The following is a 20551-nucleotide window of genomic DNA, read 5'->3' on the forward strand; positions in this document are numbered from 1 at the left end:
ACATAACCAGAAAGTATCTGATCAACACAATAGCACTGCCTGCTGGTAGATATATGTCAGTATAACTGGGATTTAATCAATGTGGAAACGTTATGTAACAGGTTTCTGCTCACGTTTTTGTCACGTTCAGGAAGGATCTCGTCGATGTCCTCCACGCTAAATACCTATGTATCCACAGAGAAAATCCTATAAAACTGATTAAATGTGAGATTGATTAAGGTACTGGCGAAAATGTAAACAAACTGCAACGTTTTTTTGTATTATATTGTCATTAAACAGCAAGTGTGGAATAAAAAATAAAGCATAATAATAATAATATACACACAATGGGGCAAAAAAGATGGATTATAATGACAAAATAACATAATACGAATCTAAAAAGACTGTTTATATAGTGAAGGGGCGTGGAAACCGGCTGACGTGTCCCAGATGATACGTCATCAGCTGTTTTAACCAATGGGAAAGCCGATATGCAAATATCAGCGTCTTCTAGGAAGTGAAATGGTTGGAGGCTGCAGCTAGTGTGGCTAGCTGTGGATGTAAGAGTGTACACCACGCATCTCACAAAACAAACAAACAGGCAGACAAATGAAACGACACGAACAGAAATAAGGCTCTCTCGCTTTTAAGCAACAAGGAGGGGATTCTTTTTTTTTTTTCTTCAGTCGAGGTAAGTGAGCTAAAGATGCTAACTCATTCAGCTACATCGATAATTAACGGCTTAAAAAACGGACCGTTAGCGTTAATTCTCAGATACGTTGCCTCTTAAGCTACGCGACAAGAAACAGAAGTGAGGAACATGATAAAATGTTAAAGAGGACTGTTTTTCGTCTTGTGTATCGCATCAATGTGAAGTTGCAAATTATTTTTCGGGGTGGTCAAGCTAACTCATCCCCTAGAGAGACGAGATGTGCTGTTATTTTCCAGGTGTGTTACCTTCCCGTGGATATGCGTTTCTCCTTTTACCTTAACCTGCACACCAACCGTATCCCTAACCCAAACCAGTTGTCTTCTGGGGTGTTTAACCTGACCCCATCCAGTTATTTCTGCTACGCCTTCATCCGTAACCCCCCAAACCGCGGAGGTGGTGCGACGGGAAACCCAATTTTAACAGCAGGGGAACATTATTCGGGGAGGGGGGGCACAACACCTATTTCTGTTCAGTAGGGCGGACGAAGATGCGGCAGGGATTGTTGGCCTGCCATTTTCCCCCTTTTTTAATTTTTGCAAACTATCGTTAGTACAGTATGTGCCCTTGTGGCTGTAAACGCCTCTCTCCGTCTCTCTCTCTCTCTCTCTCCGTCTCTGCCTTGTTGTGAGTCGTGACAAAGAAGGAAGAGCTAACATTAGCAGCTTCTCTCATACCAGATCGGATCGTTTATTGACAGGCACAGTATGGCCTTATAATAAACACACTTTGTCAAGGCATTAGCTAGACACAACTGTCAGATGTAACGTTACTCACTGGGTTTGTTTTGCAGTGGCTGAGACGAGTATTAGCTGTGTGGATGTGGGCGTGTTGCTAATTTTATGCAGCTGAGGATGATACTGTGCACCATATCTGTTTGGGGCTGAGTTGTGTTTACATACGATATGTTTTTTTTAATAAAACAATTACTTCTAAAAGACTGAGACTAAAGCTATTTTAAATGAGATATTCTTTAAGGATAGACTCCCAATTTTTCAAGTCTGTCTTAAAACAATAGTCAGGTGCCCAAATGAAAAGTGAAATAGGTTTTTTTCCTGCTGTAATCATTCCTCCTGTTCATACTGGCAAAAATGTATTTAAATGTTTATCTGAAGCTAATATGGAGTTTCAGCTGTCCACATTAGTAAATCAAGTAGATATCTTCCAACTTTACAGTTTCTTTATTGCAAAAGTCCCTCTCTTTGTTACTGTTCTTCAACTGCAGCTCAACAGGGAAAGACAAAGAGGGGATTTTATGCTAAAAATTGCTGTAAATGCTGCAGGTATCCACTTGATATGACTAACTCAGACTGCTGAAGCCTGATATAAGCTTCGGATAAACTTTTAAATGCATTTTTGCACAAAATGACACACTGTGAAAAATCTGATTTTAATTGTGATTTGTGACATCACAAAGTGTGATGTGGAGATAGGAGACCTCCTGGGTCCAGCAGTTAAACTTCTGAAATGAAATATATTTACATAGTCATAGATTCTGGATTTTTAAATGCAGTAGATGCCATTTTAAGGATTTTAACGTGGTAATTATACTTTTTTTGGTGGAAAAACCATATCAGACACATATTATTGTCAAAGCAGAGTATTTATAAATGTCTTAATACATGTCAGGAGGGGGATCTTTAAAGTAAAATTACTTCCTTTCACTTGTGATACACCTTTTTAAACTTCTAAATGGAAAGAGCAAATACTATTAGGTATTATTAAAGCTTTTATAAATAAGATTTTGAAGACTAAAGTGGACAGTGTTTTGCTTTATTAGGAAAATGAACATCTTCTGATATCTCTTACAGTGGTTTTTTTTTTCCCGATAAATTGCTGTAATGATTACATCATTATATTTTATTGACTTATATCATTTCCGCACTACATCAAAACACTGTGGTGACGTCATGCTCACTGGTGGATATTAGGGAGAGTCACTTTGTGATAAGACACTCGAGGAAGGGCACACTGAACAGGCATCAGTTACTCTAATCAAACGATCAATGTACTTTCTGTACTTTTTTTTATGCTCTTTAGGTTTGACCGGATCACTGTGACTTCACATAAGCAGACTTTTGGAACAAGTTATTGGTGGATAACTTGAACATACAATGTAAGTAACTGACAATTTTCCTTTAGGTTTGTATTTGATTTTTTCATGATATATAACGTTTTCTGTGTAAATGGTTTCAACAGCCAGGAACAGTTTATTTTATGTGCAGGGTACTGGATCACAACAACGGAAAACACCTTCATCTATTTTTGTGAAATCCTGCACAATAGCTTCCTTTTTTTTGTAGTAACAGGAGATGCTGTGGCCTTTCCATGCTCTTACAGTTCCTGTTGACAGTTCCTGTCATTTCACAGCTCAGATGACTTTGTTTATTTTATAAGACGTATGTTAACTTTTTAATAAATGTGTCATTGCATTACAAGTTACGTAATTCATTGTAGATTCACAGTGTGTCTGCTGGATGGTTTATTTAAAGTAATGTCAGCACCTCTATCCTCTATGTAGTGAGGCTTCCTATTGGCACTGCAAAAGCTGTAATGTAATTAAAGTGAGTGTATTAAATAAGTGACTGTGCTTTATCTGACTGAATCGCTTTCACTCTATATTCCCACAGATCTGTTGCTGCAGCGCCGTGGGCACCAAGAGGAATATTCAGGTCAGTCAGACATCATCACATACTTCTTCTATTTCTGCGCTTTCTCCCATCTCTGACTTAATCACAGTTAACCAAGAACTAAAAAAGTAATTTACCCATTTTCTACAAAACGGCTTCTCTTTGTTAATAAATGTTTCAAATAATCAAAGGAAGTACAAATTATTTTGTTTATGTTTTTAATTCACTGTCCTTATGTAAGTATGGTTTTGAAATATTAAATTTGACAGTGTGTTTCATAAGGGAAAGCTTTAAAAAACGTGGGCCACTATTTTATTTTTCAGAATAACCATGAACGGCCACGAGTCAGACGTGAACACCATCTCCCCGGAGCTGCCGGCGATGTTTGACGGCATGAAGTTGGCGGCGGTCGCCACGGTGCTCTACATCATCGTGCGCTGCCTGAACCTCAAGAGCCCCACCGCACCCCCAGATCTAACCTACCAGGACACGCCCCTCAACCTCTTCCTGCTCAAGTCCTGTCCTCAGCTGACCAAAGAGTGAGTTGCGTTCTCAGCTCTGTGTCTGTCACTCAAGGCGTTGCCATGGAAATGGCACTGCTGCCCGGCCATCTGGGGCTGCAGCGAAGGTAGCAGTTTGTCTGGTGACGATCCCATCTGTGTTCAGTGTTCCTGAGTGTGCCTCATGTCTGTACCAGAGATGTCTGGCTTTACTGGCAGCTCCAGCATTAATTAAAAACTTGGCTGTTTTTCTGGGGCTATCTCAAAGGTAGCGTGGGTTTGTCACACTTGGCATTACAAACACAGACTTGCACACTGCAGGGCAAGGATATTTGCATATATGACTATACTAGTCTTCTCGTAAGGGTAACTATGATGTGTATAATAATTTGAATTTTCCATCTGTATTTATAAGAACTGATGCAAACCAGCGGTTGTTGGAACAGGTCTAACCTGGTCTAAGCAGGCTAAACCAGGCTAGCAGCAACACTAACGTGTTTGTTGTAGGAAAAAATGCCAGATGTACCTCTGCCTCCTTTTTAAACAGTGTAAACTAAAAGCTTTTCCTCACTGAGCCTCACTGTCCATGTCCTGTGGTCTGCTGGTGTAATAATACTCCGGAGGAACCTTCAGCTCTGTAGGGTGACTCTCGTCAAGCCTTCATCACGAGTGTCTGCTTATATAACCGATTGTTACTGAGCCCTTTGCCTTTCAGCTGCAGTGTCAGTGAATAATAAGGCCACACTGATGTTTACATTTGTGTCTGGCTTGTTATCATTCCCTGCTGAACGGCCATATTTAACTCCGAAACATTTGCCCTGGTGTGTAGTTAACTGAACGTGTGTGTAGATAATTTAAGTATCAGAACCCGCCGGTTAACGTTGGCGTCTGCGTCATCTGTGTTGTGTCCCCGTGTTGTCGAGAAGTCACGTTTTGTAACCCATAATGACACCCCGTGGTGTTGTATAACAGAGATCAATTGCACAGCGGGAAGCATAGGAGGGGTGTTGTAGGGTTTACAGAGTCAACAGCATCCTTGTTTGGGAACATGCACGCAGGGGTTTTGGCTAACACAAAGAACAATACACAACAAATGACTTTTTCTTGAAAGAGCACCTTGATGTTAGTTGTCAGTCTGATCTGTATCCCTTTTTTCCCTTTATTAGTTCAGTTTAGTTTGAAAAAATTAAGAAAATTGCACATATGCATCAGCTGATTATTAAGGATTCTTCAACTTGTTTTTTACTCTCAATAGCAATGATGAGATAAGTACAATTAACAAGGCAGCAGCCAACAGTAAATAGAGCAATACCAAACAATACATAGGCAGAAACAAAAGATTCAATGGAGTCCAACAATAGTATGTGAGCAAAGTACAGTTGAAAGTCAAAAGAGAAAGAAAAGATAAATCAATAAATCTTTATTTCTTTATCTCCCTGATGGATTTTAATGTCTTTGTAATGGTCGGTATGTTCCCAGCTTTTAAGTATCAAAAGCCTGCGAGTTTACTTTTGGACTTTGATCTTTACTTTAGATCTGTGCTTCATCAAATCACACAGAGGCATCTGCTTCCTTTTTCTGTTACCTCACAGCAGTGAAGGACACCAGTGCTCACACTTGCGCGCGCGCACACACACGCACATATATCAGACCATTTTTCAATTGTGGGAACATTACATAGACTTACATTCATTTCTTTGAGACTTACCCAATGACCCAAAAAACAGCTTTTTCCCAACTGGGGACACGGCTTTGTTCCCAATTGGACAAATTCGTCCCCAGTTAACTGGTCCTAAATGACATTTATTCCCAAAAGTAGCCTATGACGGACCACACACACACATTGCAGAGGAGGTGATGTCACCCTTAAAAATCTGCGATTCAAATTCAAACGAAAGGTTTGCCCCTCCACCTAAATTCAAAAAACAGAGATTGAAGCCTGCTGTCCTGCTATGAAAGGTTTGTTTACATCAGTAATGTTTGTAAAACAGGCCTATGTTCCCTCAATTACGATCAGTTGAGAAATTCATTTAGAAGTTTAACTTGTGTGTAATTTACATATTAAATAATTAATAACTGGGCCCTTTACAGATTTTATTCAACCTGGATCATTTAGAGAACCAAAAATGTCAGATTGTGTTTGAAGTTGTCTGCTGCTTCCCACTGATGAAGCCTGCTAACCTGGTGGAGCGCTTATCTTCCTATCCACATTACAGCAACGAGGTTATCCTCTTCTCCTAGTATTAGATTAAACCTGCCGAGTAGCTTCTAGAAAAGTGTAGTTAAGCTTCAGCTACGCTTACAGCACATGCTAGAGGTGATTACATTATCACTAAATGGGAGTAGTCTGCCTTTTGATTGACAGTTCTCCTATGTAAGAGTGTTTATAGGTGCGGTCGGCTAATTGTTGGAGCCATAGTAAGAGATGAAGAAACACAAGGTTGAAGGACTTATGTAACTATTGATGTAATTTAGTCTTTCACCCTATGTAACTACTTACCATGTGTTTTGTTCTATGTACCGTATACAACCGTGTGTCCTCGTTGTATCTGTCCTTGAGTTTACAGATATGTTGATCTTGTTCATCTTATCTCTTTGCCTCCGAGATGGCCCATTCTTTACTACATTCTCAGAAAATCTAACACGAGAGATTCAGAGATGATGTTATATAAGCAAAGTGAGGAAGAGGCCCTCAAATGTTTGCTGATGTGTCATTGTGAACATGTCGTGTTTGTAAGGTAAATAGTTTGTTTGCTGTCGTCGCTGTTTGCTGTTGTTGTTGTTTCGGCTTTGTCTTTTTCTGAACCTGTGAACTCAAATGTTTTTGAATTCCCCCTTTTAAAGTAGAAAAAGTGTCAGTATCACATGAACTAAACCTTTATTTATCACCTTTTTTATGGTTGCAGCATTACATCAAAAGGAAACTAATAATTTTGGCTTTTGTCCTTGTAACTGTTATCATCAGACCCGATTACAATATTAACTTCACCTCTCTGATCTGTTAAGAGAGGCAGCAGAAAAAACAGCATCTAGTAGGGTTTACTCATCAAGTTGTTCAGATGCTTTCAGTTTGAGCATGGGAATAAGATGGTGATTCATGGTAATGCACAACATAAGTCACAATATTTCAGAGGAGTATTACGTAATCCGAAAAGACTTGACTCCTACATTTAACTCCTACAGAGGTGTCACTGGAATGCAAGTACACATGCTCAGCATAACTTAACAAAACACACCGATGTTAAATATTGACGTCCGTTCAAAGGTTCATGGTGCAATCCTCCCAATGCTGTCACAGAAATGTGACTTTGTATGCAAACTATGTGCCAGAACGTTCAAGTCTGGGTCATAAACCGCCAATGCAAATGTATGAGCTCAGGATAACATTGTGCTTATGTAATTCCTGGGCACTGACCCCATACTCTTATTGAGTGCAACTGTAGGATAAGCTCATATTTCTAGATCAGATTTAATAGCAAAAGTCCAAATTTGTGTTTTTCAGGTACATTCCTCCCTTGCTGTGGGGCAAGAGCGGTCACCTCCAGACGGCCTTGTATGGGAAACTCGGTCGGGTGAGCTCACCTCATCCCTGTGGAATCAGGAAGTACTTACCCATGCAAGATGGGGCCACTTCGACCTTTGACCTCTTTGAGCCACTGGGGGACCATCGAACAGGAGGTGATGCATTTGATCAAGATCTACTTATACTCTTGCTTAGTGCCATTTGAATACTTCTTAGATGATGGCAGTTGGCTCTTTGCTGCCACACCAAACATGTTCATCTGATATATTTTTTAGTTCTTAGTTGTGTTATGTAATTCTTTTTCTTTACATTGTAATTCTACTACTGCTACTTCTGTCTAGTGGGTTCATGCAACACATCAGATCTTGGGAGAGGGGTCCCTACTGTGCTGCTCTGCCTGAGGTTTCTCACACTTTTTTTCCTGATAACCAGATTAACAAGCGCAAGGGTGGGGAATAGAGGTTGTCACATGCTGCGCAGATAGTAAAACTCTCTCTGACTTTACAATCTGATTTTGGGTTATGTGTATAAACTTTAGATATTTGGAAAACAAACACATGAGGTAAATCTACCGGTAGGATCACGTTCAGCTTTGAGAATTGTTATCAGATTTTTCCAAGTCATAATAATACACATGACTCTTGACTTACTGACCTTTTTCAATGCAGCACAACATGTTTATAGTGCAGTTGTTTGAGGACAGTGTTTAAGAGGGATTCCTCTCTTTGAATGCCTCAGCTGATCCCTGACCCTACCACCTCCACTTTTATTTTGTGCTCCTCTTAGAAAGTTTAAGACTTGCATGACATTTGATTCCCAAAAAAAAAGTAACGTTACTATTTCCATTCTGTTTTGCTAAAGCCAAATTTGACAAACAGCCTAATCCTTTATTCTGGATCGGCTGCAGTACTCTGCCTTGGCCTCTTTTCATATGCTGTTTGGAGAGTGACATACTCCCCTCGTTATCTGTGCTTACATATTTCTCACTGGCAAATTTCTCTCCAATCTGTCTGCCTCTTTCACCAGATGACATCACCATGGTGATATGCCCGGGTATTGGTAACCATAGTGAGAAGCATTACATCCGAACCTTTGTGGATTATGCCCAGAAGGAAGGTTACCGCTGTGCTGTGCTGAACCACCTAGGAGCTCTCCCCAACATTGAGCTTACCTCTCCACGCATGTTTACTTATGGTGAGACCAAGGATTCAGTTTTACTTTCCAGAGTGATGAACCTGTATTTGACACCTTTTCATAGCAGGAATACCCAGGAATGTTAACTTGGTTTTTAAAATGAAAAAAGGATTTGATTTGATCTGATCAGTAATGCTGCATCATCATTTCTGGCTCAGCCAGCAGCTCTTATCCAATTGTCTAGTGCGAGAGAGGTTTAAGAAGCTCTGGCCCGAAGCAATCCTCACAGCAGCGAGCACAGCTGAAATATTAGTTCTGAAAGAATTATAACCTTTGGTGGCTCTGTAACTTCATTATCTTATCCGGATTAGTGAAAAGTGTTTTCATATTATAATTTCCCTACATTTAGACAAATCTCAGAACAGCATTATTTTAATGTAAAAGCTGAAAGGCTACATAATCACGTCTGTGGTTCTGAAGAGATAATAAGTGAATCAGACTTGAGCTTTGTTAAAAGGTCTGATAGCAAGAGACAGAAATTGAATACACTGAGCTAAAGGCACCTTCAGCCAGAGCCGCTGAGCAGAGAAAAACTCTCCGTCCTACAGAGGTGTTATGTATCGATCGGTAACTCTGTAGCTTTTTCCTCACAGGGTGCACATGGGAGTTCGCCGCCATGGTCGGGTACATTAAGCGGACGTACCCTCAGACCCAGCTGATCGTGGTTGGCTTCAGTCTGGGTGGAAACATCGTCTGTAAATTCCTGGGCGAGAACATGACAAACCAGGACAGAGTGCTGTGTTGTGTCAGCGTCTGTCAGGGCTACAGCGCTCTCAGGTGGGTCGTTGTCTCATCTCTTAATTACAATTCTTTGTATTATAAAAGCCATTAATAACAGGGCACTTCATGTACACACATTTCTAAATCACAACTGAAGCTCAACATAATGCCGCAAATTGATTTATCCTTGCATAAGATGCTTATGCATATGATGACATAGGATAGGAACAAAATGTTTTCAGCTATCAGTGCGACCCTCCTCTGTCATCATTCATCAACATAATAAAGGATAAAGCACAATTTTTCAAAGTGTGGTAGAAACCCTTTGTGTAAGTTTTGCTTACATAATATAATCACATGTTTGGTTCTGTGTCCACCACACAGCTCCCTTTTAAAATGTCTTTTTAGAGCTAGCAGTACTAAAACAGGTTTTTTTTTTTGCCATTTTGCACTATTTTCAATTGCCAACAGCAAGACAAACTTGTGATAACAGCATGTCCTGAAGGGCGAGCAGCCTCACATGGTTGCAGCTCTGAACTGGTTTGCCCAGTAAATTTTTTCCACAGTTTGCTCTAACTTTCCTGTCTGGATGTTTGTGTGTGTTCAGGCTGTGTATTCAATATTATGAATCTTTGCCTAAATCCCTTCCATTTGATTAGAGGGGTATAAAGCAGAGTGGTTGGCCTGTACAGTGCAATGAACTGAAGTGGCTGCCTGACATGTCCAGAATAAACACTTTGTCCACATAGAGACACATTTGTGAAACACCCAGATAAGGACAAGCCAACATATTTGGATGATGTTTTTAAACCATGAGAGCATGTGGGTGTTTCAGCGCACTCTGTACCCGGTGTACATGTTGGACTGAGCCACACCCTCTGTGTTTTAAATGCTGCCAGCGTCTCTTGGCAGACATGACAGACAGAGTCTGTTAAAGTTTGGATGTAGGCAGTGAGGATGGGGTGTGTTGTAGAGACTGGCCTTTTGTGAAATCGGATTTGCTGGTTTTTTTCCCCCCTTTTAATGAATTCTCCTTTCAAATGGGTGTCCAAACCTAAACTGGCGCTCCTGGTAGTGCTTCTAGTGATCTGAGGCTATTCCTCTTTCCCACTAATAATGTGTGATTAATATCACACATTATTTTATATACTTACTTTTTGTCTATTTCATAATTGTACTGAATGGTATTTTCTAATTTTCTAATGGCCATCTATTTGTTTGTTTTTGTGTTGGCTTAGCCTGTCTCTGTCAGTGAGCTGCATATTAATGCCTGACACCATTTCTACTCTCCACCAGCGTGACTCTTTGTCCAGTGGATTACACAGGACATTCAGTGTGTTGTTTGGAATGCAGACAGGCTGCACAAAGCTAACTTCCTGTGTGTTTGTCTCTATCTCGCAGGGCCCAGGAAACATTCCTACAGTGGGACCAGTTCAGACGCTTCTATAACTTTCTCATGGCAGACAACATGAAGAAAATCATCCTCTCACACAAGTATTACTCTTGTTTTTGCACCTTGCCTGCACAAATTGTTTCCAAATAGTTCCTCATTTTGTAAGGTCAAACATGTTTTTTTCCCGACAGTACTCTCACATTTCACATCGGTAACAATGACAACATTGTTTGTTAGTTCTCTAAATATTTCCTAAATTTCCACATAAAAAGTACCTCTCACTCTGAGAGGTGGATCACTGTGACATTACGGATATATGCACCATCCAAAATGAAAAAAATAGCTTTTATTCTGCTTTGAGGGAATAGGTGTAAGTAAAGGGAACCACAAAGTTTTGGTGTATCGTTTTAATTTGAGCTGAAATGATAAGTCAATTAACTGATTTGTTAATTGACAGAAAATTAATAGGGTATATGTTTTTGTCATTTATTAATCACAAAATATTTTCTGGTTTCAGCTTGTCCTGTATGATCATTTAATACTTTTTTGTCATATCTGATAGTAAACTGAACATCTTTTGTGCTTTGGAGTGTTACATTTTTACACTATTTCAATAGTGAAAAAAATAATCTTCAGATTAATCAATAATGAAAATAATCATTAGTTGCGACCCTAGTTTTCATATACATGTAGGTTACAGTTAATAATAGTTAATAGTAATTAACTGCACACTGAGTAATCATTGATTTCAACATATTTCATGAATAACATTTTTTTGCATTTCTGCGTGTTACAGACACAGTCTGTTTGGGGGAGGCTCAGCTAAAATGATCGATGCAGATTTCAGTCGGCTTTACACAGCGACGTCCATGATGCATATTGACGACAACATCATGAGGTATGTGGAGCAACAGATAATCTGGTTGAGGTTTCCTCAAGTGAAAGTCACAATCCTCAGAGTTGTTTTGATGTGGTTGAATGCAGATCAGTGTTTTTGAATCTCTTTGAATCTTATCTGTATTTTACCTGGAACCAACAGTAGTAGTAGAGTAGTAACAGTAGTAGTAGAGAATATGAAATATATGAGAAGGTCTTGTCAAGCAGGTTTGCATCTATAGCAAATTCTAATGATTCTCATTAAAGATGAATTAATGATGCTCTTTTTTTTCGGATTTCAACAGAAAATTCCATGGCCACAGCTCTCTCAAAGAGTACTATGAGAAGGAGAGTTGTGTACATTATATTCACAATGTAAGAAATGTTTTTTTTTTTCTTCATACACTTCATATGATCTCAAATTAATGTTTCTGTTTTTTGTCTGTTTGTGTATTTGTTGAATTGTATGAATTATAATTCCTGATTTTGTAGGTAAATGTGCCACTGCTGCTAGTGAACTCTGCAGATGATCCTCTGGTTCATGATTCACTGCTCAACATCCCTCGCACATTAGCAGGTAACTAACAACATGCGTCATGACAACAACTTCAGTGATTAAAAAAAAATCCCTAATAAGCTCTTATAACCATAAAGCACACTATCTGGATTATTATGACCCTTTTTTTACTTGGCAGCATGACCCTTGAAGTTGATTCTACTCACATTTCAGTGATGGGTTGGGTGTTTTTGTTGCCATGTTGTAACTGCAACAGATGTCAGAAAAGTGTCCCAAAGTCTAACTAATGGCCTTGAAGGACACACCCAGGTCTTAGTTTGAAACTAGCCTGAAAATACACAGATGTATCGGTTTATTTTAAACAGATTTTCACAGACTGAAAAGAAACATTGTTGAGAAAATACTCAAACTGCTGCAAATCAGAGTTCCTAAAAGATCTTTTTAAAAGAAACAAGATTTAAACTATTGCACATTATGTTTAAGCCACATATGGTATTTTTTATAATCTGATTTTTAAATAACACAAGCATAATAAGTGTTAAGTGATCATACTCAATTAGACAGAATATTTAAAACTGCAGACAAATCCCCAGATTTCTAAAAAAGGCAGAACAAAACAATAATAACAGTGTTGTACTTTCACAGTGCAGCTCTGTTCTTGGGTTTGTCAAGCAGTAGAAATACCTGCAGATGGGTGGTGGCACATATTTGCAGTACCATCTATTGAGTCAAAGGTGTTTTAATGTCCTGTTTGACTAACAGCTGCTGATGACACCCTAGATTTTTTTGTTTTTGTTTTTACTGGGCTGTCGGCTCAGAAGGCTTTCTGATAAATTTGCTCCGCACCCAGAACAGGGCTGAATGTGGCACAAAGGTCACGTCTATGATGTAATGTCTGTTACTGATGGTAGACAGCTGTAACACTCGCCTACACATATAGCTGAGTGTCCACGTATCTACGTATCTATTTAAAGGGAGTTTGAGCTCCCCACCTCAAAGATTTTATCTTGGAAAGTAGCAAGAACCTCATTTTCCCAAACATAAAAAGTCAATCTATTCTTTGGCTCCACATTACATAGTGAGTATCAAGCTTCCCTTTTCTTCCGCCTGTGCTATATTTAAACTTACTGACCACTTTTAGCTCTTTTGGTAAAGGAAAATCCCTCATATAAGGGTGTGCGTGTGGGTGGATGAGCCTTGACTGGAAGCACGTGAGACTCTGTCCTTCATGTGTCTCGAGAGAGAGCAACACTTACTGAAAAGAGGATCAGCTGCCCCGTCACCCTAAAATGTGATACAGTGACTCAGACACACAACAATCAGGAAAGGACACAACAGAAATACACTCGGTGTGTTGGTGCTGTAAGGAGTTTACACCTACCATCAAGTCGGTTATGTGAAAGTGAAAGATTTAATGTTAAATACCAAATACTGAATTCAGAATACATTTCATTTATGTCCTATTTTGGTCTAAAAAATTAAAATAAGCCTCTGATTTGGAGAGTTGAGTGGTCATGTTTTCTTATTCTTAATGGCATATGTGGTCTAACAAGTATGACTGCTCCAATACTGGCAATAATTTGTCACGACTGTCATGTCACAGTAAGTGATTCACCCGTGCATTCCTCTTCAAAGCTCGCGTGTCTTTCTTTTTTAAGTATGAGCCGCTCTCTAGACCGTCCCATTCTGTTCCCACCTGTCACTTGGTGCATAGTGAGATGGTGGTTCAGGGTCTGTACAAGCACTCAGTTGCCCCAGGACAACTCAGCAGCTGCCATGAATAGTGCACAGTTGTGAAAAGATCTTAATCACTAGTCAACCACATCAGACTCTCCCACTAACCCAGATAAAAGCAGGACAATAAAGAGATCCAGGCCAATCCTTTTCAGGAACTCTGCCTGGCTGTTTACAGCTGCAGCGGTCTGTATAGGTTCATACTGCAATCGGAAAGAGATTAATGATTTGTTTGCAGTGTGTAGATGACCTACTTTGAAGAGTTTCAGGGTTTGCTGTATTTGTGAATGAAGTACAACCTGCATGAATGCTGCAGGGATTTATTCGTATTCAGCCAAGAGAGTTTTAATGCGGTCAGACATTGAAGTTTGGCGATAACACCTGACTTGTAGTTTATCCCAGAGGTGTTGGATTAGGTTGAAGTCGGGGCTGTGTGCAGGCTAGTAAAGTTCTTCAAGATCCAAACTTTAAAAACGTGACTTTGTAGGCCTTGCTTTGTGGACAAAGGCGTGGACAGCAGTGTCCACATGCTTCTGGAAATATAGTAGAAAGCAAGCAAACAAGAGACTGTTTGTGACAGCCTGAGAGACCTGTCGATCAAGGCAAACAGTCTTCTCTTAAGCCTTAATATCCTCTGAATGTAACTATAATTTTCAAAATCACCTCCAACTTACACAACGGACAAACGAAATCAAGGGAATAGTTTAACATTTTGGGGACATATAGTTATTTTCTTTCTTGCCGAGAGTTGGACAAGAAGATCAATACCGCTCTCATGGCTGCAGTCAGTTAGCTTAGCTTAGCATAAAGACTGGAAACGGGGTGAAACGGCTAGCCTGACTCTGATAACCAAACCCACATACCAGCAGCTCTAAAGCTCACCAATTAATACGTTATATCTCACTTGTTTAATCCAGTTGCCAGGCAATCAGGGGACATCACTCCCACTAAAATCTGCTGTTTTTCACACTTCAGTTTGTGTATGAATTAAACAGATGAAAGTGATTAGTTATAAGTTAATTGGTGAGCTTTAGAGCTGCTGGTATGTATCAAGGATTTCTTTTTACCTTTTGGACAGAGTCAGGCTAGCAATTTCCCCGTTTCCAGTCTTTGTGCTAAGCTAAGCTAACTGGCTGCTAGCTGTAGCTTCATATTTACCGTACAGACACGAGTGATGTTTATCTTTTCATCTGACTTCCAGCAACAAAGCAAATAAGCCTATTTCCCAAAATGTCAAACAATTCCTTTAAATATTCACACCCTAATTTATGGAAAGCATTTTATTAATCTTCTAACTCAAGACATAGTTTTTTTTTGTATGTTTTGTTTTTTTTTTAATTTACTTAAGTTTTAATTTGTATTATGTCATTGTCTGGTGATTAAATAACCTGAGCTGGAATGATCAGCTGTGGTGGCCACTTAAACATGCTTCCAGGAGTTGAGTCATGCTGTTATCTGTTATCATGCAAACACACCTTCAGTATCAATACCAGACATAAAGTCATTCCTGTCAAACCCCATATTTGGACATGTGTCAAGTATTACTTTCCAGATTTTCATGTGTACACATTGTCCAGAGTACAGAAGCCTCATTAACTGTGTGTTGTGTCATCCTTTAGCAAAGAAGCCGAATGTGATCTTTGCCCTGACGTTACACGGAGGCCACCTGGGCTTCTTCAAGGGCGCGGTGCTCTTCCCTCAACCCCTCACCTGGATGGACAAAGTGATTGTGGGCTATGCCAACGCCATGTGCCAGTGGGAGAAACAGAAACCACCGTGCCAAAGTGGCCATATGAGTGAGAGCTCCTGCGCCGGGGAAAAAGCTTAAACCTGTGACCTCTGTGTCTCTCTCTCACCCTGTCTCTTCCTTCTCACCTTTCACCCCCCCCCCCCCACCCCCTCCCCCCCGACACACCACTGTCCCAGCACTGAGGAGGCACCTGAACCAAACCTGAAACTGCTCTCTCTTCTCTGCCTTCTCCTCTGGTGCTACTTACTGTTACTGACCCCCCCTCCGCCCTCCGCCCTCCTCGCGTTCCCACTCACACGTCTCCATGCCTTCACCACAGTTACCCTTTGTAAACACCATCACCTTACAGTATGTGAAGGAACAAAAACAACTAACTGCCTTTTGTGCTCTTTTCCGTTACGAGGACTTTGAATTCAGAGCAGGAACATTTTTGTTTCTCTTCGCGTACACAACAATGATCCTAATGGCTAATGGAGGCGTTGACCAAATATGACGAGAAAAGGAAAGCGAGAGCACCACTTTAGAGTAGACCAGTGAAAAATAAGAGCACACAAGAAGCCTCCGAGTAAACAAGGACTGTGCTGCAGTTGGTGCCCATTTACTGCACCTGTAAGAAGCTCACTTTTTATCACCGCCAAGGCCATATAGCCTAGTCTGCTGTCTTAACCAACACAGCGTCTTTGTAGTATGTATGTAACTCACAGATGTAGTGTGTATGTCTGCGTGCGCCTGTGTAGACCGAGAGTAAAAAGACCCACGACGGAGCATGTGATCTTTGTGTTTGGTCGGTGTGAACCAAATCCTCTGTTCACGGTCTGTTGGCCCTTATATGTTCTTTTTGGGTTGCTCTTGTTGTTTGTAGAAAATGTACAGTAGAAATGATTAAATAGTGGGATTTTTTTTCACATTATTTCCAGCTCATAACATCATTCTGGCACTTACATTTGGCACTTCAGTGTTACTCAGAAAGAAAGAGTTCATCGCTTACCAGACGTGAGCAGGAATCAATCCCAGATGGGGACCCATGCACATTCCCACATTCACATTCTATCACTTTGATTCAGTGCACTTTACACTCTGTATGCTACAATCTTTATTTCCCTCATTAGTCGAAGAGAGTGTGGAGATTAGTGTTGGTTTAGCTCTCCCTGTGACTGAGAGGAAGAATCGGAGGGAGCGAGGATGATAACAAAACGTTAGATGACTCAAATGTTCCCCGTCTTGTCGTTTTCTTTGAGCCCTCTTACTCATTCGTCTGCCTTTGATCAGCTGCAGGTCCAGCCGAGACTCTGATATCCTTCTTTTACTGTGCAGACACAGACCTACTGCCGGCGCACGGAGGCTAGAACTCAACCCTGTAAACTTCCTCATGTGGTGAAAACATCTCTGTACACTTTTTTTTTTTTTTTTTTTTTTTCTGACAGATGATCCTGTTGTTTCGGATTTTAAAAATGCAGTCTACTGATTAATCGGTGTGGTGCTGTGAAAGGGAGAGTTCAGCAGATTTTTTCTGTTTGATAATCTGAGCTGTGAGGTGTGATGAGTAGGAGGGCTAAACCAATACCGATGCTAAACCAAATGTTTATTTTGTGGATTGTTTGTAGAATACTGGTGATTGTTATATTGTAATATTAGATGGGGAACAGTGCATGCATGAGAGAAGAGACCGATTTTTTTTTTTTTTTTTTTTTTTTTTTTTTAAAGGAAGGGAACGTTTTTCTTTCAAAGACTGCTTTGAAAAGCTTTTTCCTTTTTTCTTGACTGGACTGAGCGTTAAAGCTTTTGGTGTTCAGAAGAGTGCTGGAATGCAGCAGTGTGGACTGAAAATGTATCACAAACCTGTCTTGATGAAATAATACTGCAGTACTGGGACTTTCAAAACCTGAATTTAATTGAGAATTTGTTGCTAAATTGCGGTAAGGGCTAAGGAAGGTTCTTCCAAGGAAAAGTCCAGCCAAGTAATCTGTAGTCGAAAAACTGCTAATGAACACTGATGAGACAGATGGGTGGTTTGAAATGATGAAGGGATCTGACAACAGTCCATTTGTAAGGCTGTTTAAGCCAGTGTTTGTTGTGTTATAAGACCTGGGCTGATTTAGTATTTGTCAGTAATACTATTTGCCTTAAATTTGGCACATCTGGACAATTCATACTCCAGTTTTCTTTTAAACTTAACTGGATTTAACTGTAAGGTGCAATGTTAAGGCTAAAGAATAATTATTCTGAGTGTTAAAGTTCATTCTTGAAAGTTTTTTTTTTTGTCAAAGAATAATGCTGTAATAGTGACTCTGATCACTACTGAAATTAAATAATTATTCTTTGGCCCAGTTTCCATTTCTCAGTTTATGGAGATATAATGGTTGTAAACTTAACCCCCTTCAGTGGAGTTTATTATTTACAAATACTATGAAATCCAGGTGTTAATCTCACAAACGCTGGCTTGGTTAATACTGAAAATAAGGATGTACCGATCTGAGTTTTCTTCTCCTGATATTGACTCTTAAACTCAGGGTATCTGCTAATACCAGTGCTCCCTTTTCCCCTCATTTAACATCTGCATACCTCACTTTTCATGTACTGTAAAATAAAATGAAACAAGGGATTACTGTAGTGATAAGAACTAATGACACTGATAGTGGAAACACTGAATTTTATAACACTTGACAAAGGAATTATTTAATCTGGATCTGTAACATCACAGCGGATCCCAGATCCACTTTATTTAAGGTCGGTATCAACAACAATGTGATCCGGTGTGTAAGGTCGGTGCATCTCTAACTGAAAGGTGAGGATACGCCGTCCGAGCCACCACCCTCTTTGCCTCTCAATACTGTCATCCTGCATTTTTCAAACCACAAATCACTGTTGCCATCTGTTGTCAGGGAGACCGAACTACAACTGCCAGTTTTATGGCACACATCCTCTCATTCACCTGCAGTCAGATGATACGGTTAAAAACCTGAACCGTGGTTAAAAACTAGATGAATATTGATGACACCAGCACAAACCCAGTTTCTGCAGTAACGCCACGAGAGCCATTTGTGTTCTTTAAGATTTTTGCCTCCTCCATTTTTGCACAGAAATGCAGGTTTGGATGTATTATTTGGATGTATTTTTTCTAGTCGATTATTTTGTTTATTTTTTTTTGTATTTGTACTTATTGTTATTATGACGACTTGTGTTATTTGCTTGTGCAAATGCATCAGAGTGTGTGTGTGTTGATGAGTAAACATATACACTGTGTCATATCACCACCTCTGATTGACTAAAAAACCAAAACTTCTTCACTTTAACAAATGAAAATGCTAAAGAAATATATAAAGATAGTGTATATTCAAAAAAATTTTGAGGGACCAGGGATGAAAAATAAAGGCAATAACCAACCAGGAGGGATTCTCTTATCATTTTAATGCTAACATGACAGGAAGTCATGTCAAAGTATAGTCATATGCATTAAGATCATTTTCTTGAGGAGTGTGGGATCTGAAATGTTGTTTTTACTGTGTTTGATATGAGAATGTGTTCCTCTGTATTTATCCTTACCCCAGTACTTCAAGCATCCTGTTTATTTCAAGATTGTGGGCTCGTGTTTAATTGCTGGGAAACTGAAGAATTCAGTTATAGACCTCCTCCTTTAAATGTAAATGAATCTATAAATACACCTCGGATTGGATCTTCTAAAAGTATCTGAAATCTTACAAACCTAAGCACGTGGATTAGAGCCCACATGAGTAAAAAAAAACTTTGTTAACTTACAGTAACTTTATAAAGCTTTACTTTTGTGTTTACAAATATTTTGATGATGAAAGACGGTTAAAGGATGCGGTGATGACGAGAAGGGGCGCACAGTCACACAACATGATGTACTCTGAACGCTGGATGTTTTTTTTTTTTTTGTTAAAAAGAAACCAGTGGTGTGTGTGATCTAATTATGTGAGGAAATATGGTTATTGTGTTCCAAAATAAATTATTTTCTCAAAAGAAGAAATGTTGCCTTTTCACTTTATTTGCCAGTGAGATTTTCTTTAAACCTCTTGAGCATAAATCTTGTAGAAGAAGCTGTTATCTGATTAATTTACCTTTGCTAAAAAAGGATTAGCATGACATGGACCTTTTTTATTTATAATACAGTTGAGCCCCCTTGTGGTGACTGTGTTGTAAGCTCTTTATTTTTTTCCCTGTGCAGTGTGAAGTGACATTTAAAAAGAGCAGATGCTACTTACTACAATGTTACTGTCTTGTTTCTTAGCTTTAATTGCAGTGTATTTAGATACAGGAATACTGTGCAGGTACTTCACACTGAGAAAGCTAAAAGCTCACATTTTAAGAACGCGTTAAATGCAGCTCGTGTGAAAATGTGACACATTTGACATGCACCGCCTTGCTTGAAATCCCCTTTATGAAGCAGCATTTTATTGAAATAAGCCTGGTTTAAATGGTAATGGTTAAAGGACAAGTTCACAGTTTTTCAAATGTCACATTTTTTTCTTGCTGTAATCATTGCTCTTGTTCATACTGACCATTAGAAGATCCCTTAATAATGCAATGTCCACAGCCCTCCATCTGTGCAAAAATGTATTAAAAAGTTCATTTGAAGCTAAAATGAGGTTTCAGCCATCCAAATTATATTAAATTAAATCAAATCAATTCAATATCTTCAAAGTTACAGTCTTTTTAGTGCCAAAGTCCCTCTTTTTGATGATCCTCCCACTGCTGAACAGGAAAACACTCTCCGTTGAGGCACAAAGAGGGAATTTTGTACTAAAAAGAGCTGGAAAATATCCACTTTGACATACTCAGACAGCTAAAGCGTCATGTTATCTTTCGATAAACTTTTAAATACATTTCCCCCCCATCACTCACATCATTAAGTATATTTATAGGGGATCTTCTAATGGTCAGTATGAACAGGAGGAATAATTACAGCGAACAAAACCTGTTTCAATGTTCATTGGGCACTGACTGTTTTAATACAGAGTTGAAAAATTGTGAACCCATCCTTTTAATGGTAAAAGGTAAGGTGAAA

The 20551-nt window shown here is 39.4% G+C and overlaps 1 protein-coding gene across 1 annotated transcript; it reads left to right on the top strand.

Annotated features, from left to right (window-relative positions):
• Positions 1–394: 394 nt before the first annotated feature.
• Positions 395–19513, top strand: LOC122983955 (monoacylglycerol lipase ABHD2). Its single transcript, XM_044354170.1, has 12 exons — positions 395–670; positions 2729–2804; positions 3319–3360; positions 3642–3857; positions 7321–7496; positions 8368–8535; positions 9129–9312; positions 10657–10749; positions 11445–11546; positions 11830–11899; positions 12017–12101; positions 15395–19513. Exons 4-12 carry the CDS (start codon positions 3649–3651, stop codon positions 15601–15603), a joined length of 1296 nt encoding a protein of 431 aa, XP_044210105.1. The 5' UTR covers positions 395–670; positions 2729–2804; positions 3319–3360; positions 3642–3648; the 3' UTR covers positions 15604–19513.
• The last annotated feature ends 1038 nt before the right edge of the window (positions 19514–20551 follow it).

Source organism: Thunnus albacares, chromosome 1, assembly GCF_914725855.1.
Source record: "Thunnus albacares chromosome 1, fThuAlb1.1, whole genome shotgun sequence".
Lineage (NCBI taxonomy): Eukaryota > Metazoa > Chordata > Actinopteri > Scombriformes > Scombridae > Thunnus > Thunnus albacares.

Excerpts from the sequence above, each read along its gene's own strand:
- LOC122983955 (XM_044354170.1), top strand. The coding sequence starts at position 3,649 with ATGAACGGCCACGAGTCAGACGTGAACACCATCTCCCCGGAGCTGCCG. Across the intron at positions 11,547-11,829 it reads ATTGACGACAACATCATGAG|AAAATTCCATGGCCACAGCT; the intron begins GTATGTGGAGCA and ends GGATTTCAACAG. Across the intron at positions 11,900-12,016 it reads GTGTACATTATATTCACAAT|GTAAATGTGCCACTGCTGCT; the intron begins GTAAGAAATGTT and ends CTGATTTTGTAG.